Source organism: Alligator mississippiensis, chromosome 4, assembly GCF_030867095.1.
Source record: "Alligator mississippiensis isolate rAllMis1 chromosome 4, rAllMis1, whole genome shotgun sequence".
Lineage (NCBI taxonomy): Eukaryota > Metazoa > Chordata > Crocodylia > Alligatoridae > Alligator > Alligator mississippiensis.
The window spans coordinates 148,702,889-148,729,412 of record NC_081827.1 but is presented as its reverse complement, the minus strand read 5'-3'; the positions used below and the strand labels follow the sequence as shown (position 1 = coordinate 148,729,412).

At 47.4% G+C, this 26,524-nt stretch overlaps 2 protein-coding genes across 3 annotated transcripts in view; one reads left to right on the top strand and one right to left on the bottom strand.

Annotated features, from left to right (window-relative positions):
* LOC106737887 (C-type lectin domain family 2 member L) overlaps positions 1-26,524 on the bottom strand; it is a 97,367-nt gene that overhangs the window by 36,042 nt on the left and 34,801 nt on the right. The gene's annotated exons all lie outside the window — the stretch shown is intronic.
* Positions 1,203-22,273, top strand: LOC109283440 (C-type lectin domain family 5 member A-like). 2 transcript variants are annotated; one of them, XM_059726788.1, is made up of 9 exons: positions 1,203-1,434; positions 7,193-7,249; positions 7,939-8,028; positions 8,290-8,355; positions 8,993-9,049; positions 12,328-12,384; positions 14,292-14,434; positions 14,995-15,104; positions 18,354-22,273. In XM_059726788.1, the coding sequence occupies exons 1-9, from the start codon at positions 1,344-1,346 to the stop codon at positions 18,475-18,477; spliced, it is 795 nt and encodes a 264-aa protein (XP_059582771.1). In that variant the 5' UTR covers positions 1,203-1,343; the 3' UTR covers positions 18,478-22,273. The 2 variants fall into 2 exon arrangements, with proteins under 2 accessions (XP_059582771.1, XP_059582772.1); XM_059726789.1 differs by lacking the exon at positions 8,993-9,049 and having other exon boundaries at positions 18,354-22,272.

Here is a 26,524-nt window from a genome sequence, read left to right as displayed (position 1 = left end):
CTTCTCTTTCCTCCCGTGCTCTGCAGCAATGCTTCTTTTACCTAAGCTAAAGATCCCTGTGAAGCCCAAAAATACTGTGTGGTCTGCTCATCAAGAGGCCAAAGATTGGGATGTGCTGAGTTTGAAACACATAAGGGGCTGTACAGGCTGATTGACCCAGTTTGACTCAGACGTGCCCTAATGAACTGAATGCTGGCCCATGAGAGTGTCCGCTGGACACCCCGCTGGTTTCAGAGGGATTCTGTTCACCTGTGTGCTTGTGTCTGACTGCAGTTTATTGTTGCTCTGATGAACTGATTCTTGGCATATGAGGGTGTCAGCCTGTCCATGTTGGTCAACCTGGCTGGGTCAGGCGTGTCACGTTAATTTGTGTGTGTTTGTGTGTATGACTGACTTGGTGACTGGAGGAACCCAGCCCCATTGAGACTGAATCCTGCAAGATAGCTCCATTGTGAGTGAGGGCTTGCAGAAGGGAGAGATACAGCTCCGTATAGTAACACAAGCAGCACATTGACAGAATCACCAAGATCCTAGAAACTATCCCTAATAAATGAGCACACCCCAAAGTAATGGGCAAATCTGGTAACAGTCTATATATGTATGCCCGTACTGCACAGTAAATATGGCAACTTACACCAACTTGAGTATAAATTTGATACCTGCATCATGCAGGTATCAAATTTATGCCCAATTAGTTACTGTGCAGTAATGTACATGCAGATGCCATACTGAGCAGTAACACTGTGTGTGTGGACTGTCTTGGGACTAACTTTAGTTCTAAGTCAGTCCACACACAGTGTTAATACACTTTAATGCCTGCATGTGTAGATGCCGGCCTACTCCCACTTATTTTGCAGTAATTTACTCTACAGTAAATTTAAGCTGGTGTAAATGAACGTGTAGACACACCCTGGAAGAATTACCTTGCTTCACTTTGCTTCACATGGTGTTCATTTGTATATTTGAGGGCTAGGTGGATCCATCGAAAAGGAGACCAAGAAGTAGTGGGGATTCTAAGTGATACATAACACCATTTTTTTTTAGTGCATTCAAGAAAATCCACCCTCTTAATGCCAGAAAAGAGGCTTTTGAACCCCAAATGAGAGTTACTCCTTCTCTAACTACCCTGCTTCTGGTTATGTTCTATGAAAAGATCAGGTTCAAACTAGACTTTTTCTTCCTGCTGCTATAATATTCAAATGACAAAGCATAAAAGAGACAGCACTTCCTCCTTGAGGATAGGAAGCCAAGATAGTTTTATTTGAAGGCGTTTTGAGTCATACTCGGACTGGAATCACATTTTGGAAGTAGAGAAGAGGGGTAATAGGGAAGAAAGAAGGAGGATGTCAGAAAACATCATTTATACTGACTTGAACTTTCCTGCAGTAGCTGGGTTGGGTTCAAGGCTGGTGAAGGACAATGATACCCAGGCAGGTAGGTCAATCCTTGGTGTGCTGTGTACTGTACCTGGGTCACATTTTGTGAAAAAACAAGTGTTGTGGAGAGACAGAACTACAGTCACAGAAAGGAAGGGGAGGAAGGAAGGAAGGGGACCCTGATGGAGGGAGTACAGGTGAGTCACCATGCAAACTTACTCCCAAATACCTAGTATGATTTTAATTCAAGCTGCTAGTCACTTCTATTCATGTCTGAAGGTGGATGCTCATTTTACAGAATAAGGATGCATTATATTCAGTTATTGAAAAATATTTTTTTTAAAGGATGGTTTGCAGTAGGATCTAGTTAATTTTTCTTTGGGATTGGAAATGATGGCTATTTATCCTCAAGTGACTGCTTATCAGTTGTTTGTCATTTTTGAACTTTCTGTGATCTGTATTTTGCCTGCCATTTCAAGGCATAGCAGATTTTTCACATGTATAGAGATGAAAATATTTTACAAACATTCCAGATTTAAATTGTATATATTCTGATTTGCTCTATAAGAACTCTATTGAGTTCTTATAGAGAGATAAAGGCATACTATATAATTTCTTTTCATAAAAATGTAGTCGTTTACTACATAACAATTACATGATTATGATGGGTGAAATTTTTGCTTTGCACCCTTACATAGACTCATCACCAAAACAGAAAATAATTCTGCAAGAATGGAATAATTGATTATCTATGCTTTTTGTGCCAAGAAAAGCTGAAGACTTTTTAAAGATACAATGAAGGACACAGATCAGCACTTTTTAAGCTGACTAGTTGCAAGGATCAAGCTCCATAATATGTGTGTACATTTGGAGTTGACTAATTAATAAACAATGAATTCACCAAAGGGTTTTGAGTACTAATCAGAATGATGCTGGTGGCATTTAAGTGCCCTGAGTAATAAGGCCATAGTGACTAGTTAGTCCAGTGATTAAATAATCACTGTACAGTATTCTGCAATACATCATCCCCATACAAGCCTTCACTGAACCGATAATGATAAATCACCGAGGGTATTCCAAGCACTTCTATTCTTTTAGTGCATGTTTCTATGACTATCTATCTGAGAGAGTAGTAGAGACTGCCATCTTTGTTCTCTGCTGTTGTCTACACAAAATGAAAACTGTGCAAAAGCTTGTGCAGACATATTTAAATTAATATATTTATATCTGTATTAAGTGAAGTTTCCCACTGCATGCTTATGAAGAGGATGGTGACAGATTAATCTCTGTGGCCGCAGGGGACCAGACAAGAACAAAGGATTTTAAATTGCAGCAACAGAAATGTAGTTTGGCTGTCAGGAAGGACTCTCTCACTATAAGGGTGATTAAGTGCTGGGATAAATGACCAAAGGAGGTTATGGAATCTCCATCCTTGGAAGTTTTTAAGGTAGACAAACATTTATCCAGAATAGTTTACACATCTGGTGTACAGCCCTGAGCAGAGGGTTGGGCCAGATACAATCTCCTGAGGTCCTTCCACCCCCTACTCTTCTTTGATTCTGTGATTCTCCCTCAGTTAGTTTAAATATATTCCTAAGCATTTTAGAAACAAAACCCTACTTTGGTTTAAATGGAAACAAGAGCATCTTCCCAGCTTTCTGTTGCAGCCTAACAACATAATTTAAAAATTCTGCCTTAGTTTGGCCCAGTGAAGCTCTATTTACAGACAAACAGATTTCTCTTTTCTTTTCTTCCTTTCATTTTCTACTTCTCTTTTCTCTCGTCAGATAAGCCTGTTCAGTTTCCATCCCACCCTCACTTTTCACCTTGTCTAACTCATGACTATTCACAGCCCATTCTGCAGATTGTTGTTCAGGTTAGCTTTAAATAACTCAGGAAACTGGGGTCTCTGTCACTTCACCAGATTATTTCAGAGCCTAATAGAAATATCCATTTACACCCGCCTGTTTACACCCTTCACACGCTGGCAGCTCATTATTATGCAGTTTCCTTTGTGGTCATGAAGCCATACTATAAATACCCCAGTGCTCCACATTTAGCTTAAGGGGAGGGCAAAATGGGTGCAAAACATGTCCCTTCTGGACACGTTGTGTTTTGCATGGGCCTGTAACTAACTATACTAGGTGCAGGGAGAGGAGAAGCAGACTCTATGTCTCTTCACACTTTCTGGACCTGAGAAAATCCAGGCACCATGAGGAATTTTACAAAACACCTAGTTTTCTACTTTGCATGTTTGTTTGTTTTTTCCCTTCAGTTAAGCTGTTTGTTTTTCTCAGAGGAAATCTAGTAATTAAAATGCCAGATAGCAATGTAGCCATTAGATACATAGAAGACATCCCTGCAAGCAGCAGAATGCAAACCAGTGGCTTGAAGTTGTAACAAAGTAGGTTTAGATTGGGTATCAGGAAAAACTTCTTTGCTGTTAGAACAGTGAGGCAGTGGAACAGACTGCCTAGGGAAGTTGTGGACTCTCCATCATTGGAGTCATTCAAGGAGAAGTTGGACAAGCACTGGTCAGCGATGACCTAGGAGTAGCTATGCCTATGCTCTACTATGACTGCTCCTGGGCTTTGCTGCTTGCCACATGGAGCTAGGAAGGAATTTTTTCTCATCTTGTTGCTTCATGTGTCAGGGTGTTTTTAAGCCTTCCTCAGAAGCACTGAGTGTTGGCTGCAGCTAAGGCTGGGCATTTTGACTCGGATATGTCAGTGCTCTTTTTGAGACTAAAATCCAGAGGCCCCTGGCTAAAGGGTCTTGCCATTCTGCTCAGGGTCACACCAATCCCGACATTTGGGGTCAGGAACTAATTTTACCCCAGGTTCAGATTGGTATGGACAGTGTTGTTTTTTCTGTCTTCTGTCTCAAGTGAATTTTAACAACCCTTGTGGCAGTGGAACACCAGCTGTCATTGTTCCTTTGCTTTACCTGCTGCACGTTAGGGTGTTATTCTTGTGGTTGTGTGTCAGGGTTGACTGTGTAGTTTTACTAATGTATTAGACAAGGCTTTATATAGGAGGGTTTAGATTGGGTTGGGCTAAGGAGTTCTCACCTTCTCTCTGCTTTTCTCTGATTCTGTTATTCAAAATATCATGGCTTGTCTCTTTTAAAACATTTCCCTGCTCCTTTATGTTAGTCCATATTAGTGTGGTTCTGAGCTGCCCAGCACTGACCACTGCATTCTTAAATGGATAGAATTTGATCCAGTGCAACAGGCCACCAGCAGGCCCGTGTATTAAGCCCATGTAAGAAGGCAATGCCACTTGGTTACAAGAGTAAGAGACTGTCACTTCATGCATTGCAAGATGATGGCTTGTAATACACAACCAAAACCTGCACTCACGTTTTACGGGCCTACAATGAGTAAAACAAAACAATTCAAAACTCCTGCTGCCCAGTTCTCTGTTTCCTGCTGTCTCTAAGTGAGTCCTCTCACCCCCCCCTTCCCTTGCTGTACATGTGTATCTTTTGCTTATGTACTAGTTTCTGCTCGTATATGCGTGTGCGCGCACATACACACACACACACACACACACATACACACGGAGAAAACAGCAGCTTAACTGGGATGTTGCTGAGCACAGTACAAAGACACCTTTTGTTTATGGTACCTTAGTGGGTTTTTATTCCATTCTGGTTTCTTCTTCCCTCTGGTTCACATCTTCCCCCCCCCCCTCTTTTGAGATCCTTTATATGCAGAAGTGAAACTGAAACCCCTGGACCTGAGCTGCTTAAATACCTGTGCAGCAGCTGGTGAGTCTTCTAAAGCACTGGTGCTCAACCTTTAGTTTTGGCCCCATAGGCCAGATGAGTGGGGTGAGTCCAGTCTCCAGGTTGCATCAAATTCCATGTGCCAGGATCAGACCCTAGGGCCTGCAACCACCCCCTGCAGCTCCCATGTGCTGGGACTGGTCCTCAGAGGCAAGGTTGCCATCCTTTCCCACTGGGGCCTGCCACTGCCCCCTTCTGATTTCGTGCATGCCAGGATTGGGCCCTGGGGCCCAGCACCGCACCTGCCTGGCCATGTGCATGGGGACTGCATGTCCGATTCAGCACACAGGGCCCAGACCTCTCCACTGATATAGGAATGTGGTGGTGGGGGAGCAGTACCACCACTCTCCTGCTACCAAATTTTCAGACACATGGGGAGATGCATAGGCCAGGTGACATGGGGCCATGGGCCAGATCTGTCCCATGGGCCAGGGGCTGAGTACCTCTTTTCTGAACTGGATGGTGTTAAAGCAAGAAGTAGGGGGTGGGAGGTATCAGGTCTTCCTAATTTTCCAGCATACAGCTGGTAAAGTAGAACAGTACAAGTGCACACCCATTTCATTTGCAGGTGTGAGGCAGGAAGGCCACAGCTCAGACACAGTTCAACTACATTAATTGTAACTGGTCTTGCCTGAAGAAGTCCCAAAGTCATTAGAAAAGTACAGTTGTACCTGTACTGTACACAGGACTTCAAACTCTTAAATGCATGCCATGGGTAAATGTAGGATTTTTAAAAGGGGGTGTACTGTTGAGGCGCATCATCACATAAAACACAACACATATTTTTCTCAAGTTAAAGAAAAACTAAAATCTTTCCTAATATGCTAGCAAAGAAAAACAAATGTAACTTTATGGGAGTGCAAACTAAAATGCTAGATCCTATCTAAAGTCTTAAAAAACACAACAAACTAGGCAAAATAGTTAAAATAATTTCTCTTATTAGTCATTGTAATTAAATGTAAATTTCTTATTTGTATTCCTGACAGTGCAGCCAACACTTCACTGTTGGTTATTTCCACACCTCCGTTAATGCTTACCTGAGCTAATATTACCATATCTGAGTTTAGTTTTTCAGGTAGAGGTAAAAAAAAATCTGCAGGGCTGTGAAAAAGAAGAGAGATATTGCCAGGCATGGCTAACAGAGCACAATTTCATAGGAAAAATACTGTGATAATGGAACATCAAGACCATTAAAAAGGAGAGAGAGTGATTACCACCTGTGTAGTGAAGATAGATTGGCAGGAAGCAGGTGGATTACAGTGATCCATGAATTCAATCAATTCCCCCAGTGATGCCTGAATAGAAATGCTGCTGCCTGTCCCAGAGGGTAGCCTTTAAAGTTTGGGTGAATCAAGAATCAAAGCAGGGGTATAACTGCAGCTCTGCATCCCTCCAGATCCATCCCTAAATGCACCTTATCTTGCAGTCTGCCTGATGACATAAGCATCTGAACAGGGGTTGCACAGGGATACATGAAGGCAACATCTGACATAGCAGCTGGAATTACATATCCTTTTTGCTGGTCAGGCACAAGGAAGGCTGGAATCTACTTCCCTCTCCCTGTACTGTACTGGGTCTCCTTGGCAGCCAGGTGTAACCACAGCAGAAGTATGTTTTAGTCAGCAAACCCAATACATATTACTTTGAATGTATTAATGAACCTGGACTGTTGACTTGGTGAATAAAAGGGGATATTTTTCATAGCTATCTTTTGGGGTGAAATCACCTGCAGACTAAACTTTCTTTGGGCACTAAACTTTGCAAAGATATTTTTATTTCTGACAGATTGCCTTCAACTTTCTGGTTCTGGTTAAATTACAAGATAATTAGAGGTAATGGATTTTCAGTGCATCAGTCCTCCTGGAATACGCTAGAGAGACAAACTGAGTGTGATAAGGAGGAAGAAGAAAGTTAGCTTGGGCATCCAACATGTGTCAAAACAGGCCAGTGTGTGGGTTGGAGGTGAGAGACAGAGTTAGAATACTTTTATATATAGCCATACCAAATAACAACAGTTTGTTCCTCAGGTCTCATGAGCCAAGAAGTAAATATAACTACCAAAGAACCAAGTCAGCCTAAGCCAGGTAAGTAAATATGCCAGTAGAGGGTTGAAATAGAAAGAGATGGAGGAGCCTCCTTGATCCTTTAGTGCCTTGTCTGCTGAGTTCACACAGTCCCTGAACATCCACATGATCTCCCTTCCAGTCTCCCTTGGCTCTTTACTTCCTGGTCAGCTCTGTGCTGAGTTGACAGGATCCTTGTTATGTCAAGGATCACACTGAAATAAACCCGGGAAGAAACCCCAAAACAGGACAGTCACAGACAGAATGAGGGAAGGAGAGAGGAGAAAAGAGATAGCCCATCCCTACTGTCAGATTTACTATGACTGGGCACTCTCTTATAGTAACAGCCCTCATTTGCTATAGCAAGGCTTTGTCTTGCTCCTGGGTTTCCAAACCCCTCCTGAATCACTGCTGAGCAGTAGTGGGGGTCCAACCAGTGGTGGAAGGGTTACAGCTGTCCTCACCAGTAGAGGGCCAAGTGGTACTGGAGGATATCTGTCAGGTCTCGGGTGAGCCCCCAACATATCACAGAGAGGGCAAACAGGAAGCAGTTCAGTGCTGTAGGGTTTAATATGTAACTTATGAAGATTTAATTTAGCTGCTGAGGTCAGAGAGGGGAAAGGAAAGAAATATACTTAGGACATAGCTTGAGAAGGAGAAGGGTTCCTTTCCCAGCAGGTCCACCCTCAGATTTGTCCTCCTCTCTGCAGGTGGGAGGTGCTGCTCCAAGGTCTGTGCCCTTGCACTGGTGGTTGTGACAGTCTTTCTTTTGGCCACAGGCGTGACGCTGATAGTTGTATGTGAGTATTGCCGAAAATGCCACAAATGGTTGGACTTGCCATGTCCCTGTGGCTGGCATTTGCCATTCAGGATTCCCCAGCCCCAGGTGGGATCTACTTCATGACACCCACAGCCCAGAGCACCAGGTAGCTAATTATTTCATGATTAAATCAACACTGTAAGACTCCATTACACAGCCCCTGAGTCTCACGCCTGCCAACACCCAAAGATAAATGTCATAACTGAAGTGAGATGCACAGACTAAGCCCCTGTGTTTTCAGTTTCACAGGCTCAGAAGTCATCAGGGCAGCAAACCCACTCTGCAGCCACCATAGCTAGAGAAAGAGGTAAGCCAGGGGCATGGCAATTTGCTTCAAAACCAGGCCAGTCACCTTGCCTCACTGTGATTTAGGGGAGATCCTGGTAGGAAATCCACGTCCCCGCCTCCTCCCTGCCGGGGACATGGGTTTGTCAGGCTTAAATGTCTCACTTGGGTTGCTGCAATCAGGAGCAGACTGTAGCTGCAACACCCAGACAAATGATAACGCACTTGGGGGAACAGATTGACCAAAGAGCCAGGGCCAGACTTTTTTCTGCTCATCACTGTCTACGTGGCCAGGTTTTCAGGTATGCTCTGCACCCAGCTTGCTGAGCTGCGTTGAAATTCTAGCTACTCATTTTAGTGAGCCTCGGAAATGAGCTATTTGGAAAACTTGGCAGACAACATGGAATGGGTAGCAGGCAGCTGCTGCAGCTCTGACTACCTTTGAGCATGGGTTGTGGCCTGAGTCAGACCCACAGCAGCCTCCTATCCAGCTCCCATGTGCCCTTCCCTTCCCCTTACTGTCAGGCACAGCTGGGCTCTGGCTTTGGGTGGGGTCACTCCTGGACACATGGAAACTCCTAGGTAGGTAGTTAGCAAACTGCCATTTAGATGTGCAAAGGGAGATAGAATCCCACCCTGTGTCTGCTTGTTATTCCCAGGGCTCCCAAGTACACCAGTCCCATCTGAGCCACGGTCAATCTCCAAAACCTCCAAAGGTAAAACAAATAAGCCCATGTCACTGAAAATTCAGTTTTCATGCTCATGTAAAAACAGGTAATCAGCAGCGTGGACAGTGCTGCAAGGCCCTGCAAGGGCTGAGCTTCCCCGTGTTGTGCTGCCAGCTGCACTCTGCATGCTGAGCCGAATCGAAATTCTAGCTACTCATTTTGGTGTGTCTCAGAAATGAGCTATTTGGAAAACTTGGCCCATATTGTCTCATCGGGGACTAGGGATAAGGGAGGGAAGAGTGAGGAGTCCACATACCACTGAGATTTTCCCTGCAGGCAAATGCCCTCTCTGAACCCAACAGAAACTTCAGAAACATAAGCAGCCATTCAACGTGGAGATTAAAAGCAGGACTCTAGTGACTTTATAAAGCCATGTGTTTGGCACTTATATGTGGATAGTGATTCTACTTCTTTTGTATTGTGAACATGTAGGTGTGTGCTCATTGGGGTGGCCATCATAGAGGACAGTCCAGTTGTCCTCTGTCCTCTATTGATACGAAACTGGATGCCTTTATGTCCTCTATTTACTCTTGAAGAGAAAAAATTGAGGATATAAAGGCATTGAGTTTAGTATCAAGAGAGGACAGAGTAGCAGAAAACCGGAATGTCCTCTATGATGGCCACCCTCTGCTCATAGACTGAGAATATGCAGTAAACTACCCTATTAATTCAAATATAAGGTGATGTTTCCCCCCCTCAATCTGCACAGGGGGTGGGAAATCCCTTCAACTTATATTTGCATATGACATAGAGCTAGTAGCAGGCAGCTGCTCTGGCTCTGACTACCACAGAGCCCAGGTTTTGGGCTAGACTCAGACCCACAGTAGCTTCCTGCCCACCTCCCTCTGGCCTTTTCCTCCCCTTTACTGTCAGGTGTATCTAGGCTCTGGCTCAGGGCACGTGGAAACTCCTAAGTAAGTCATTAGAAAACTGCCATTTCGATGTGGAAATAGAATTCCACCCTATGTGTGCTTGTTATTTCCAGGTCTCCCAACTTCACAAGGCCCCTCTAAGCTACAAACAGTCTCCAAAACCTCCAAAGGCAAAACAGATAAGCTCGTGTCACTGAAAATTCAGGTTTTATGCTCATGTAATATTCTGCTTAGTATACGGAAAAAGGGGCCAGCACAAGGTTTCTGTTTCTATGCTCATGTTAAAACAGATAATCAGCAGCACGGACACTGCTGCATGGCCAGGCATGAGCTAAGCTTCCATATGTTGTGCTGTGGGATGGAGCAGCCCAAGCAGCACCCGTTTAAGTGACCCAGACTGCTTGGCCTGTCAGCATCTGACAGTGAGGGGAGAGGGAAAGCAGAAACTGCAGGGAGCAGGGGGAGAATGGGCAGCAGCTGTGGGGAGCTGGCAGTGGAGGCCTGCAGGTGGCAGAGGGAATGGAAGGCTGTGGGAGGAAGAACTGGATGGAGCAGAGGGCAAGGGGCCACCTGATCATCCCCCAACTACTGCTTTCCCTGATCTGATAGTGGGGCAGGAGGGATTTAAGACAACCCTCCAAATTGCAAATTCTGTACTTGGCAAATTATAACAAATGTGTTAATTTTCCATATAGAGAATCTAATTACTTGGGGGGTCATTTTATATGTAGGGTTATTTTCACTACAAATGTATCCAGCTGGTGTGCATCCAGGACATAAAGCCAGGGATGGCCAGAAAGATGGTTAAAAAACTGCCATTTAGATGCGCAAAGGAAAATAGAATTCCACCCTACATGTGCTTGTTATTCCCAGATCTCCCAACTACACAAGGCCCAGCTAAGCAATACACAGTCTCAGAAACCTCCAAAGGTAAAATCGATAAGCCCATGTCACTGAATAATTCAGTTTTCTTGCTTATGTAAAAACATGTAATCAGCATCTCTGCTTGGCCAAGCCAAGGCTGAGCTTCCACATATTATGCTCCAGGATGGAGCAGTTCAAGTAGCATCTGAAAATAAGTGGGGGGCAGAGACAGAAACTGCAGGGGGTGACTGGACAGAGGCTAGGGGAAGCTTGAGGGGTGGAAACAGGCAGAGACTGGGAGAAGTTGGGGAGGGGTGGAGGCTGTGAGGAGCTGGAGGTGGGGGCGTGCAGGTGGCATGGGGGTGGGAAGGCTGCAGGGTGACGAAGTGGGTGGTGCACAGGGCAAGGGGCCACCTGACCAGTCCCCAAGCACTGTTTTCCCTGCTATAACACTGGGAAGGCAGGATTCAAGGCAATCCTCCAAATCTTAGATTCTGTACCTGTAAAATTATAACAAATATTTACATTTTACATATATAGAATCCAATTATTGGGATGGTTGTCTTATATGTAGGTTTATTTTATATGTGAGTAAATATGATATTAACTGCATGAAAATGTATGTGCGCCCATTGTGTATGCATATCTGTGTCTAACCATAGAAACATAGCCAGCCAGAAACCCATGGCTAAAAGGTGTTGAGAACCCTCCCATGTTTTCGTCCCAATTGTTGAGTAATTAGGGTAGTCATCCATAAGGCCATAGACCTACACTCTAGGACCTCTTCACCTAGATGTTTGAGCCTGCATCTTTCTCTGACCTCCCAACATAGCACTGTAACAACCACATCACAGGTCAGGCATGATTGAAATGCTTCTCCAGGGCTCCTTGTTGAAGCTGGCAACCTGGACAACCAAGAGTGTGAGATATGTGGAGGCAGGGGGAAAAGAGCAACCAACAAAGCATGTGCCAAAGTAAGGTGGGTGCTACTCTGGGAGAGAGCACAGCCTGAGTTCTAGCCTGAAGCTTTGTTCCCAGTGGGAAAGAAATTTCACACTGCACTGTTCTTAGTCTATGTTATCCAACAAGTAGTAAAGGTAAAGTAAAGTAGGAAAGTAAAGTAGGCTGGAACAGTCCAAGTAGTAGTAGTAAAGTAGTAGTGCCAAGTGAAGTGGGGTTGGGGAGGGCAGGGACTAGCTGATGCCTAACTTATAGTATGGTTGCTGGAGTACTATGCTAAGAAATAAAAATAAATGTAGGCTCAAATCACTTCAGTGGGAGCCTAGAGAACCTGGGTTTTCCTACTTCCATAACAAGTGCACCAGTTATGGCTAAAACATGAGAGGGCTATGATCTTCTCATATATTCTGGTACTTAAAATCATGAGTATCTGTGCATAGCTACAAATGCCAATGTGCGTCCAGAGCATAATGCCAGGGCCAGGGATGGCCAGGTAGAGGGTTAGAAAACTGCTATTTAGATGTTCAAAGGGAAATAGAATTCCACTCTGTGTGTGCTTGTTATTTCCAGGTCTCCCAACTTCACAAGGCCCGTCTAAGCTACAAACCGTCTCCAAAACCTCCAAAGGTAAAACAGATAAGCTCATGTCACTGAAAACTCAGGCTTCATGCTCATGTAATATTCTGCTTAGTATAAGGAAAAAGGGACCTGTACAAGGTTTCCGATCCTCTGCACAAGAGGGACTCCCTCGTGCTGGCCCAGCTGGAAGGCCCCCAGTGTCTGACAAAGAGACTCTGCAGTTCTGTCTTCCATAGGGCTTCTGCTGGGACCAGAAGTGGGAGCCTGGTCTGCTCACCTGACTTGAGGGTAGCAGAGCCAGTGGCTGAAAGGGACCTGTATATGTCAAGGTGCAGAAAAAAATCCCATTTCTCAGTGGTGGCCTTAGGGTTGTTGGGTCCCTGGGCAAGACAGTCATTTGGGGCCCCTTATCTGGGGCCCCTTAGAGCAACTTTCTTGCAAAAACTTCACTCCACAAAATTTGTGACCCCAGGTGGTCACCCAGTTTGCCCTCCCTTAAGGTCACTACTGCATTTCTCTTCTGTGGGCTGAGTTGGCATCATTAGGATTGCAAGTACTGTTACTATAAGCCCCTACATTCAGGGGCACATCACTTCTCAGAACATGACCTCAGGATTGTACCTGTCTGGGATTCTGAATTTCTTTTCATTTTGGCAATTTCAGAAAATTTCCTTTGCTATTTTCAAATATCTGTATGTGGTGCTTCCCCCGCCCTCCCCCCGGCTTTTTCCAGATATGCATTTGTTCTCAGAAACAGCTGCTTCCTAAAACAGTGGACATGGTATCTCACTGGCCAGTCCCCAGAACATTGGCTCCGTGAAAAAGTGTTCAGAGTGACTAACACTCTGACACAGGACACAGCCCCTAACATGGGTTGGTTTGAAGCTATGCAGTAACCAGTGATACCATGTCCACTGACCCTTGAGCCGCTATTCCATATTCCTTCCACCTCAGGTTCCTATCCAATACCTAGCAATGGAAGGGGATGTTCCTCTTGCTGTGATACAGCACTCTCAGTAGCCTCTATATAGTTCATAACCACAGTGGCCAAACCGTGGCTTATGAACCACATGTGGCTTGCCAGCACAGTACTTGCAGCTCCCCCAGTGGCTCCAGGGGACAGCACAGACTATCACCTCCTGCTGCTCTGGCTTTCCCCTGCCGGGGCAGGGGCTACAGCTGCACTGCTTACCCCAGAGCACTCCCTGTGGGGAAAGCTGAAGCAGTTCAGCGGTGCAGGGGGAGTTGCTCACCTCCACTCTGGGTCGCTCTGCAGCCCCTCTCCGCCCTCCCCACCTGGCTCTTGATGTGGCTCCAGATGTGGCTCCCAGGGTGAGTAACTCTGGCCACCCCTGGCTTATAATGCCTATGGTGCTAACTGCATCTGCACACTCAGAATGACTCCAGTTGCTAAATCTTCCTTCCCCACCTCCCAGGCAGTTGCCTGGGGACTAAGCAGAGAAGCAGCTGGCTCTAAGGTACATGAGTACCTTTTGTTGTACCACATGACAAGAAAATCTGGCTGTGCAGGGAAATCCCTGGTTTCCCCACTGCCCCATACCTGCACCCCGAGTTTGGGGTAGCACAGAAAAGTGCTTCCCCATTCTGCCAGCTCCATGGGGCTGGCTGACCAGGGAAGCACTTTCTCCACTGCCTCAAACCCATGGTGCCAGTCTGGGGCAGCAGGGAACACAGGGAGATCGCATTTCCCCTTGTTCTGCATAATCAAGGGTGGGACAAGAGGCAAAATATGTTTCACCCAGTGAAGTGGATAGCTATGTTGGGACATGTTGCAACACAAATGATCTGCTCCATTCTGCGAGGTCTGTTTCCAGCCTGAGCCCCCTGACAGGTGTCAGCTATGTCTTCTGCTCTTCTCTGAGATCTGCAAAGAGAGCACTCCTTGCTGCTGCGTGACACACATGATTTTGCTCTCCTCATGCCCCCTCCTGCAGGCTGCCCTTCAGGGTGGAGAGAAAACGGAACGAGCTGCTACTTCTTTTCTGAAGGGAAAGACAAAAAGAGCTGGAATGCCAGCATGGAAGAGTGTAAAAAGAATGGCTCCAAACTTGTAATTATCAACAGCAAAGATGAATTGGTGAGATGGTTACCCCATCCCTAATGCCTGGTGAGATGAATGGAAATGAGCCTTGGTTTTTGCACTGGCATCTTCCAGTGCCCTCAGGTGCTCACAGCCAGACATGTTCACTCTGCTCTGGGTGGAGATCTGGGTGATGGGAACACTGCCATACCAGAGGAAGAATGCTGCTTGGGGTGCCTTTGCTAAAGCAAGGAAATGACTCTCATTATGAAAGAGAAAGGTCCATGTAGGGATTCAGAGGACCTTTGCTGGGCTAACCATCCTGGGACAATTACATGGGTATAACCAATAACTCTTTTCTGTCTCAACAAGCCCTTAGAGACCCTGGAAACAGACCTTCTGGAAATGGGGGTAGGACCAGTGAGAGGTTCTGCCACTGCTCTTCAAGCCACAAACCTATACAGACCCCATAACTCCAGCCTGATCCCCCTCCCACATTGGCCTTTGCTCTCTGATTGGTGGTCTGGTATCCTATGCCTCAAAGGGTGCTGTCAAGGACTGTCTCTGGGGAAGGGAGAATTTTCTGGCCATGATATCTATGTTCATTTCCCTTCTAGGACTTTCTCAACAGAACATCACGGAATTACTACTATTTCCTTGGCCTGATGTACTCCAACACCACTAGGAAATGGAATTGGATAGATGACACAGAGCTTGATACAGACATGTAGGTGCATTTCTGCCTAACCCTGTAGATAACAACAATAAACATCAGGGAGCCTGTATGTGAAGATTGCGGAGCCAGGCACAGTGGTACAGACCCTAGGCTGGGGTTTCCCTGCTAGAGCTAGGCTAAGAGCAGCTTGCCTACCTGGAGGCCAGGAGAGGGGTCCATCTGGGGGATGACTCTGAGGGTTCTTGGGTAGTGGTGGGAGTCTGTGGCAGGCAGGTGGTGATAGTGGGCAATTTGGTTATTAGGCACATAGATAGCTGAGTCTGTGATGTCCAAGAGGACTTCATGGTGACTTGCTTGCTGGGTTCAAAGGTAGTGGACCTCACAAGGTGTGTAGATAGCCTGCTGGGGAGGGCTGGGGAGAAGCTGGTGGTCATAGTCCATGTGGATGCCAACAATGTCAGTAAGTATAGCAGGGAGAACGTAGAAGCTAAACTTAGGCTGCAAGGTAGGAGGCTGAACCCAGGACCTCTATGGCAGCATTGTCGGAAATGCTTCCAGTGCCATGTGCAGGGCCAGGTAGACAGACAGAGCTCCAGAGGCTCAATGCATGGCTTAGACAATGGCGTAGGGAAAAAGGATTTAGGTCTCTTAGAAACTGGAGGACCATTTGGAACAGGGGGAAACTGTACAGAATGGATGGTCTCCACCTGAGCCAAAATGGTACCAAACTGTTGGCATGTAACATTAAAAAGTTGTTAGGGCTGGTTTTGAACTAAAAATGATGGGAATGTGAGGAAGCCAACAGGTGCGGAACATCACATAGTTTAGACTGACACACCCTATAGGGGTAAAAAACAGTATGCAGACAAGTACAGGCAAATACTTCTAATGAGTAGAAGGTCACACAGAAGTAACCAACCAGGCAACAAAAAAAAAGAACAAGTGTTTTTATACTAATGTTAGAAGTCTAACCTCAAAGGTGGGGGAACATGAAGGCTTAGCAGTAAATAATGATATTGACATATTAAGTATCTCTGAAACATGGTAGAATGAAGAAAATTAACAGGATGATGTAATACCAGGATACAAATTATATAGGAATGAGAAAGTAGGCCGTAGTGGTCGGGGAGTGGCACTCTACATCAAAGGCTGCATCATATCAAATAGGTGAGGTTTTTCAACTAATAAGAGGTACCTTAGAACCTTTGTGGATAGAAATCCTGGGTTTCAATAGAAAAAAAAAAGTACTTCTAGGGATATACTATTGACCCTCACATCAGGATGGCAGCAGAGAACTAGGAATGCTAAGTGTGCTGAGACAGGCTGTGACAGGAGAAAAAACAGCAATTGTGGGGGACTTCAATTATACACTTATAGACTGGGTCAATCTAACATCAGGCCAGAAGACAAATTTCTTGATGGTATAAGAGACTACTTCCTGGAGCAGTTAGTCCTAGAACCTACAAGAGGAAATTTCTTTAAGGACATTAGAAGCTAAAGACTTGCGAGGGAGTCAGTTGAGCCCTTGGATGATTAGGGTGTAAAAGGTGCTCTAAACGATGACAGGACCATTACTGAAAAACTGATGTCAGTAAGCAGGTGAAGTGAGGTGATCCAGCTGATATAGTATATTTGGACTTCCAAAAGCCTTTGACAAGGTTCCCCATCAGAGGCTCTTAGCTAAATTTGGTATTCCTGGGATTACTGGGAACATGCACTTGTGGACTAGAAATTGGCTTCAAGATATAAACCAAAGAGTCAGTATAAATGGTCCCCCAGGGATCTGTGTCCAGACCAGTGCTGTTTAACATAGTTATAAACTATCTGGAAAATGGGGTGAATAACAAGCTGGCCAGATTTGCAGATGACACAAAATTATTCAAAATGGAAAAGACCAAGGCTGACTGTGACGAACTACAAAAGGACCTGGCATGAGTGAGCAAATGGGCAACCAAATGACAGATGCAGTTCTATGTAGATAAATATAAACTAATGCACCTGGGCAAAAATAACCCAAACTCTACCTTCAATATGGGGGACTCTACATTAGCTGTTACTACACAGTTAAGAGATATGGGACAGTTAGCTAAAACCAGTGCTCAGCAGCTTTCAAAAAGTCAAAAGAAAAGTTCTGGGTTTTTAAGAAGAGAATTGTAAACAAAATGGAAAGTATCACCATACCTCTTTATAAATCCATGGTACATCCGCACCTTGAAAGTGTATGCCCAGTTCTGGTCTCCACACTTCAGAAAGATTATAGAAGAACTATAGAAGGTCCAGAGAAAGGCAACAAGGATGATTAATGCCATGGAGGGGACTTCTAGATGAGAATAGACTAAAGAGGTTAGGCTTATTCAGTTTAGAGATTAGATGCTTGAGGAGGAACAGGTTAAGGGTTTGCAAAATATTAAATAGAAACTAAATAGGGGTTTACTATTTACTCTTTCTCACAATACAAGAACTAGGGAGTCATAAAATGAAACTACTAGTAGTAAGTTTGAACCTAAAAAAGGAAGTTCATTTTACATGTAATTAAGGTGTGGAACTCATTGCCACCAATGTTGTGGAAGCTGACAGTTTAACCAGATTCAAAAAGGTACTGGAGAAATTATTTGAGGAAAGGGACATCAATATCGGTTGAGCATGGGAGTTAGAGATACAGCCCCTGAGTCAGAACTTCCTAGACCTTAAAGTCTGGAGGCTGCAAGTCAAAGAACAGTGGGAAAAAACCTCTGATCATACCCAGTTCACTCCTCCTTTCAGCATCCACTCTCTGCCACGGTATGACATAAGATCTTGGCAAGATGGACCTATGATCTGACTCAGTAAATGCCAGTTCTTATGTTCCTATGTCTGCTGGCAGTGACATTTGGCATCGGTCATCTTCAGTGTGGACAGGCCTGGAAATGGGGTGAGGACCCACAATTTTCTGTAGATTGGTTGAGGCAGAGGCATGTGGTCCTGGAGTGGGTATCAGAAGGGGACAGAGCTGGGTGCTGGGAAGTGGTTGTACAATGTGATCCTATCCCCTCATAGAGAAAGGGAATCAGGCCAGAGATAGCTCCTTGGAAGGGAAAGCAAAGCCAGGGACTGTCAGGTGAGTTGGGAGAATGGGGAAAGAGACCAATGAATGCTTCTGTGGAGCAGTTGGCCAGGACAAAAAAACACAGTTGCACAGTCCCTGGGCCCATATCTCCCTGCAAGTGAACATCCATCACTTTGCATTGGACTTTAATACTTTAACACAGGACAGAAATGGGACTAAATAGATGCTCTGGTTCTTTTCCTCTGCCTGCTCAGATTCAACGTAAAGCGGGACTTCTTTGACTATTGTTGTGCTGTTGTCGGACACAACCATGTAGCAAGTGCTGATTGCAATGGATCCTCAACAACCGACTATATGTGTGAGAAAGCTGTGGAATAATCCAGATGTTCCAGGAAGGGGAATATCCCCAGACAAAGGGAAAACTCACAAGGACTTCCCCCAGGCACATTCACTAATATACATGCAAACACACACATGCATAGGAGCCAGCTCCATCTCCTCCTCACATACTAGGATCAGAAACATGTGTAAACAGACTTTCCCACATTCCCAGGTGTCATCCAAAACAGCCCCTCCATGCACAGCCTCACACAAGTGTATACACACAGACCTGTGGTCTTATCTGTGTGCAAGTGCTATCATGCTTGCAAGTGTCTGAGCGTATTCTACAGAGAAGATGGCACATCCACGTGTGAGAGGGTTGTCCACTTGTGCAGCCTATAGCCATGTTTTGCCTTGACTTAGATGAGACTATCCTTTGTGTTGTGTGGGACTGTGAGCGTATGTACCCTTCCGCCCCATTGCCACATTCAAATTGCCTTGACCTCTCTCTTGTTCTCCACTCACGTGCCACTCCGTGATAGTAAAATGATACTCAGGAGGATGGATGATTCTCTGAGCAGAAGTCATACTGGCAGGGTCACCGGTCTTCTGCAGGGCTCCACCTTCCCTACACCCTGCCCCTTTCCTCTCAGGCTGTTGGTTGCAAGTGTGAGATGCCTAGTAAAGACTCCTTTCAAGCTCAGCTGAGTTCTTTGCTCCACAGCTTCTCAGCATCTGTTTCCTCTTTGGGGTCTTCCTTTAAACTGCCCAGTTTTCTTTCTGAACCAATCAGTGCAGACTCTCTGGGGCATGTGCTCTCATGCCTCTGGGTTCTGCCTGTTTCCTGGGTTTTCCCCAGACCTTTTCCTCTGGCATGCTGGGACACACGGCTCACTCAGACCCATCTGAGTAAGTTTCCTGCCAGCACAGTCAGCTCTGCAGGGGTATAGCAGGGGCTTGGTCCCAGCCTCAACTACAGGGACTGTGAAGACAAAGAGGTCCCTGAGAAGCAGGACCTGTTTCCCAGCCAGGGCCTGGGCATATATCCTAGCAGGGACAGGAAGAATCAGAGCCAGTGACATTACCATCACCACCCAGCCACACTCCATACAACCCCGGCAGCCTGCACCCACCAGCACTGGATATGTGCACAATGGCAGTAAGCGTGCATGCCTCACACAGGAAGAGTTCTGGCACATCAGTGTGACCCACTGGCATTTATTTATGCAGCTGCTCTGGGCTGCCACCATTACAGACAGATGTGAGCAAATGCTAGCCCTGCCAGCCCTGTCCTTTGTACTGCTGAGGCAGCAGAACCAAGATTTGCATGCAAAACCCCCTCTCCTTGCACCACTGCCTGCTCATTCCTCTTGGACACATAGGCAACTGGTAGGGAGGGCATGGGGGGTGGGCATGTGCCCCCCTGATAGTGCCGTCCCCACCACTGCTGGCATCTGTGGGTGCTTTCCAGCTCCATTCCTGTTGCCACCACTGCTGGTACATCCAGAGGATGTACCATGGACAAGCACATGTAAATAGATTCCTGAGTACACAGGCCTCATGCAGGGTTTCAAGAGCATAGTAATATATTGTGCATCACTGGCGGCAGGCTAGTGCTCACAGTCTGGCAGAGGTGGGTCTGGCAGATACTTCCCATGCCCTTCCCTGGTCTGCCCATGGAAGTGCAGTAGCCAAGCATTAGCACTGCCAGCGATGCCTCACTTATCCCTGGGACATGGATGGAATTCTGTTGTCTTCTATTCCTGCAGGAACTTCAAGGGGAGGGGAGGGCACCAACATCGCGGTGCATCAGGTGGGATCTCATTAGGCTTTGGGAAGAGGAGCTGTCACTGCCTGGCTACCAGATGGGCCAGTCCCAAGGTCCATGGTTAAGGATGGCTGGGAAACCACAACAGCATATTGCTGTGTTTCCTGCCTGCCTCCCACCCTCTCTCCACCCCACACACGCTTGGGGTGCTGCAGTGAGCACTCCAAACACAGCCAAACCTGAGCTGGCAGCAATCACATCCCTGGGGGAGCCAAAACAACTTGGGATAGAGCCAGCCACCACCAGTCTCCAAGACTGGGAAGAGGGTCTGGCAAGGGCATTTTAGGAGCCATGAAGGGGACCAGGTTCTCTCTGAACCTGGTGACGGAATGGTAACCCCATGTTATGTTTCCCACCCTCCAAGGTTGGCCCATGTTGCCTTGAGAACCTGAAGGTCAAGGGCTTTATCGGCTGCCAGGCACCTTGTGAACATGAGGGCAGGCAGGAAAAGGAGCAAAGAAGAAGTGCTGGGGGACTCCTCCAAGCAGTGCACCTGGCTATAGAGGCCTGGAGGGAGCTGGGGTAGTACCCCCATTAGGATCATAGTGTGAAGTGTGGAGCAGGATGTGAACCAAAAGCAGGCACAGGAGAGTGTGGTAATCAGTGCAGAGAGGAGGCCAGGCAGTCAAGAGGGGTCACTTCTGTCATAAGGGGCTACTAGGCCTGAAGCAACATCCAGCACAAACAGCAAACACAAGGCTTTTTCCTGGCAGCTCTGATCAGCCAGTCATGCATGATGTAGTCAGTGAACCAGCCCCATCACTCAGCTTTTGTTCACATTGCTGTTTCCCCTGTAATCTCTTCTTGTGGTCCTCCCCACCTGTGCTGCTGAACACCTCATTCTGGGGCTGCTGCTGTCCACACTGCAGTATCACCAGCCACAGTTACTCCACCATGGACATGGAGCACAGCACCTCCTGGGAACCACACTGCTTTGACCTCTCTAACCCCCACATGCACCTGAATCCCTTTCACTCCTTCCCTCAGAGGATCCAAACCTATAAGGGGATGGAGGACATTCTCTCCTTGGAAGCTGTAAACTTCAGCAAGAAGGGAAGGGCTGAAGAGCCCTCAGCCCCACTCCATTTGCATGTTATGTGTAGTTAGTTGTGAAAATATGTCTAATTCTTTCCCATTTCCATTTGACCTCTGGTATTTGGCACAATCTCTTGTAGCCATGCTGTTAAGCCCTGCTATGTTGTGTTTTTCCTGCTGCTTCATTTTGAAGGTTGCCTGTGATTGCAGTGATCCACTTTCTACTGGGACCAAAATAAAGGGCCCCTTAAAAAAAACAAAACAACCAAACCCCCAAAACCCTGTTATTGTTCATTTTATGCAGCTCATGGCATTTATTGGATGGGGTTGCCATTAAGCCTGTGCGGATAGAGGAGTATTCAATTCAGATTCAGATTTGGCTGATTTGGAAGGCAGTCATTTAATTCACAGGTTGGGATCAAAGTCCCGAATCGATTCGGGTGAATTGGATTAGGTGCCAATTTGGAGAGATTCGGAGATTCGGCCATAGAGTATAATGGGGAATCACTGAAATACCTATTACTTCGTCATTTTCTGGTTGATTCAGATAAATATTGGAGGGATGGTAGCGCACTCTGAGGGCGTGAAGTCTGTCAAGTTTCAAGGCGATAGGTGCAGGAGTTTCTGGGAAACTGCACCTCAAAGCAAAACTCATGTCACGTGTGTATGTTAAGCCACAGTGGGGTGAAAACCACAGGCATGCTAGCCCCTGCTGAGGCCGTGAAACCTGCCAGCTTTCAAGGAGATAGGTGCAGGAGTTTCTGAGAAACTACACCTCAGGCTGCTGACAAGCAAAACTCATAACATGGGTGATTGTGTGTATGCTAAAGCATGCTCTAATTGGCGCTGGAGCATCTACATGACATGGTATTGTGCCTAGTAGCCCTTGTAAGCAGTGCATTGCAGCACAGTAGTACTAACATCTCAGGCAGCCAAACTATCAGAGAGCCTTTCTTTCCTTTCCTGCAGGAGCCCCTGTGTGCTGCTTCTGCCCCAGGTCTTGGCAGGCTGTGGCACTGGGCCTCTCCATGGCCTCTCTGCCACGTTTCATGGGCATAGTCATCAGAACAGGAGCTTGCACCCTGCTGCCTGTGGCCCCTGGGACCAGCACTGCCCAGAGCCCCTGAGAGCTCACTCACACCCTCTCCAGAGCCCCAACCTCATGGCTGCTCTGGGCTGGCACTACTCTGAGGGACAGGTGATAGGGGAAGCCAACAGGGGCTTGGGCTCCACAAGGGTTCAGAAACCTCTTCCCCTTTTGCCTTAGCTGGCCCAAGGAACATTCAGCCCCAGGCCCAGCAGTCCATGCCAGCAGGCAGTGCTTGGCTTTGTTCCCTCACCTGGCTGTGGACAAACTCCTCAGAGGAGTCCAGCCCACCACCCCTTCCTCCTTGCACCTGGCTTGCACCTGGCTTCTCCTCTGAAGGCAGAGTACCTTGCCTACAGGTGGGTGGCATGTGGGCAGGGCCCCTGCTGTGAAGGCCTGCCCCCCTGGGGAAATGCTGCTACTCATTGGCGATGCATAGGGTGTGCACATGGGTGCATGTGCACCCCCTGAGTGTGGTGGTGCACCCCCTGCAAAAAGGCGCCACTGACACTGCCAGCGGCACTTGTGGGAGGTCGCTGCTCGCCACCTCCCCCTCCCCCCTGCTGCCGACTCCACTGATGGCATCTGTGGGCAGTCCACTATTGCCAGTGGCATCTGCAGGTAGATGCCGCCCCCTGCTGCTGACAGCCTGCAGGAGCTCTCTGTGCCCTCCCAGCCTCTGGGGGCACATGGCGTTAATGCTGCTACTCCAGCCCCCAACCCGGCACAGGTTGGGAACATGGGGTTTTGCACTTGTCTCCAGCCATCCTGTGACCGCAAGATGCTATCGCAGGAATGCAATGACTCTGGGCTGCCTACTTGTCAGCACCAGGGAATCAGTTCACCATGGAGGTAGAGACAAGCTGGTGCCTGGCTGCATCCAGGGTGGAGCCTGCAGCCCAGGGCAGCAGAGTTCCCAGTGCTAACAGAAGGCATGCCTTACACATACCAGTGCCCCAAGCTGCCACAGGGGATGTGTAACTGCCAAACTGCTCTGAAGCGCTGATGTATGTCCAGGGCTTCCCCAGCTACCAATAGTCAGCAAGTCCTCGGCATTCAGGATGCCTGGTCCAGAGCCACGTATTACTGCCGTGACACCCAGATGGTCCTCAGGCTTCTCCCAGGGCTCGTGTTCTTGTCCTCACTATCCTCAGAAGACACCATGGGGTTCTTTCTAGGACAGCTTCCAGGACAGAACCCAAGTAGCAGACTACAAAGGAAAACTGGAAGCAAGCCTGACTGTAGCCCCGCTATCGGCATCTCCTTAAGGGCCAGCTACAACAGGCAGGACAGCATATGGGCACTGTCAGCCAAGTGTGAGGGCAGGTTGTGCTGTAACAATCAGTCCCTTAGCACCTTGGTGGTGCTGGACATATGGGGCAGAGATGAGAGCCTCATGCTTACAACCAAGACAAGGCAGTATGTGCTGTGTGGGGCCAGTGGGGAGCCATGTGTGAGAGGTCTTGTGTCTCACCCCAGTGGGAGGCACCAGCTGGTTGGGCAGATAGAGAAGGATTGAGAGGAAAGAACCATGAGGCTGAGCATAGGGATGAGGAGGCCCAGGAGATGCTGGACCATCTGAAGTGGCTGCAGACTGAAGAGAGGGTTCAATTCTGACCTTCCCCATCAATGCGGGTCTGAGCTTGCCCTACCTGACACAGGGAGCTGCGCTGCTGTAAGCCCAGCTGCCTGAAAACAGAATCAGATCCCCAGTCCCAGTGTCCCAGTGGTGCAGCACAGCAGTGCTGCCCTTCTAACCCAGTTGAGGGGTGGTCTGGCAGGCTCATGCTGGGCATGGCACTGTCAGGCTCCAGGCAGCTGAGAGGCGGAACAAGGATCCATTCTGGTGTGTCTCCTTGGTATCTGTTTCACTCCCACCCAGTTGTACCTTTTTCAGAACCCAGAGCAGATCATTAGCAATCCCTTGTAGATGAGGTTGCCTTCTATGATTATCTTATCTGTGGGTCTGAAGATGGTTGACAAACCAATCCGGGATTGACAGACTATGTTGCAACTTGCTCACATGTGCAGGTTGACTGACTCTTCATTCTTGATTCAATGTGCAACACGCTGTTTCTGCCACTGCTGCTTTTCTGCCTCCTCTGGTCATCATAAGGTTTCAAAGTCCTGATATTCTTGAAGCAGATTCTTCCTCCATTTTGGGTGATCCTGGGCAACAGTCTCCCACGAGTTGATGTCCATGTTGAGTTTTTTTTTTTAACTTGGTCTTGAGGATGTCCTTGAAGCAGTTTCTTTGCCCTCCTCTTGAGCAGACACCTTGACTGAGATGGGAGAATAAAACTTGATTCAGGAATCTGGATTTGAACATCTGGATTATATGGCTAGCCCAGAAAAGTTGATGTTGGATGATCATTGGATGCTTATTTGCTTGCAAGAGGACATTTATGTTGCTGTGTCTGTTTCCTACTGGATTCAAAGCACCATCTGCAGGCAGCACTGATGATACTTCTACAGAGACTTAAGGTGTCTCCTGATCGTTGTCCATATCTCATCTCCATAAAATAAAACACAGATCACTAATGCTCAATAAACCATGAGCTTTGTTTTGAATCTGATGTTGCAATCTTCACACATCTGTTTCCTCGGGCATCTGAAGGCTGCATGTTTTAGGCAATGTTGGACTTCTTCACCAATGCCAGCCTTCTGCGAGAGACAGCTTCACAATATATGGGAAATACCCAACATTTTTCAGAGCAGAGGCAGGATCAGCAAAGGAAAATCCAGGCAGAGATTAAACATATTAATAATGAAAACCAGAAGCTCAAGGAGGAGCAACCGGAGCAGGAGATGATGGCTGAGCAGCTGACCCTGGAGTACCAGACATAGAAAATGGTACAGTTCAAGGGCAGAGGCAGAGGCAGAGGCAGAGGCAGGGACCTGCTGAGCCTGAGTGGTGGCTGGAATGATGTACTCTGGTCTTAGTGTCTCTGGACCTAGAGGAGAGCGTTAGAGAGAACCCCATATGGTGATGGGTGCAGGCAGGCACACACCTCTGCATGGAGCAGGGGTCCTGCTTCAGGAGCTTTGTGCAGCATAGGTAGGATATGGAGTGTCAGACCTGTACTGTGCAGCTCTGGATGAACTTAAGGAGCACAAGGTGTTGTGGAGATGATGGGTCTTGGTCAGATGTGTCTGCAGGAGGGGTGGTGCAGCACTCCCTGGAAGGAAGGTCATAGCCCTGCCAGCCTGCATCTGGGTAGGACAGTCATTGTCTATGCATGGGGCTGGGCTGGCACCTGTCACTGGCCCTGGCATCACCCCCTGAGTGCAGCAGGACCAGACTGAGAAGGAGCAGAAGCAGCCAGAGGAAAGGGTAGCCCAGCTCGATGAGGCACACAAATGAGGTGTGGTGCCGGGTATGAGACCATCAGCAGAAGCTCGTGCAGGATCAAGCTGCCATCTTCAAGAGGGTAAGTGGCTGGAGAAGGAGGCACACTGGAACAGTGAGTGCTGTCTCTTCTTTTGCTGCTCCTTCATCAGATCCTGGGGCAGGCTGGGGCCCTGGGATTTTAAGGGTGGGAATGGAGTGGGGCAGTGGGCTGAGGAAGTGGGCTGGGGAGGGCAAAGCAGCTGGAGCAGGGTTGTCCAGGCCAGTGGTGGGAGCTGGTTACAAGGGCTGGAGCCATTCACTTCACCATGTGTTGCCGTGAGCTGCCCTTTCTGCCCCAGCTGCTCTGAGTCACACTTCTGCCCCTACACACTCTCCAGCTCATTGGGGGCTGAATATTCCTATGGGCACAAAGCTGGAAGCTGAGTCCATCCACCTGGGGTCAGCCATTGCAATCAGGCCACACAAGTGGGCCAGGGCGTAGGGCATGAGTATGCACATCTGGCTGGGCAGAGTTGGGGGAGAAGTCCCCTGCTGCGTGCCCTGGCTGAGCAGAGCTGGGGGGACAGTGCCTGGGCCAGGTGATGGGACTCTGAGCTATAGCCTCAACAGCCCTGGCCTAGAGGTGTGCAGAGCCCAGTTATCCATCTGCGAGTCCTGGTGCTGGGCTGGCAATCCAGAAGCCATGCAGTTCAGCCCATGCCTTGTTCAGTGACTGAGCAGTTAATTATACAATTAATTAGTATGTAATTAAATTAGGACATATTAGGCCATTTTAGGGTGTGGCCATTGAAAGAGCAGAGTT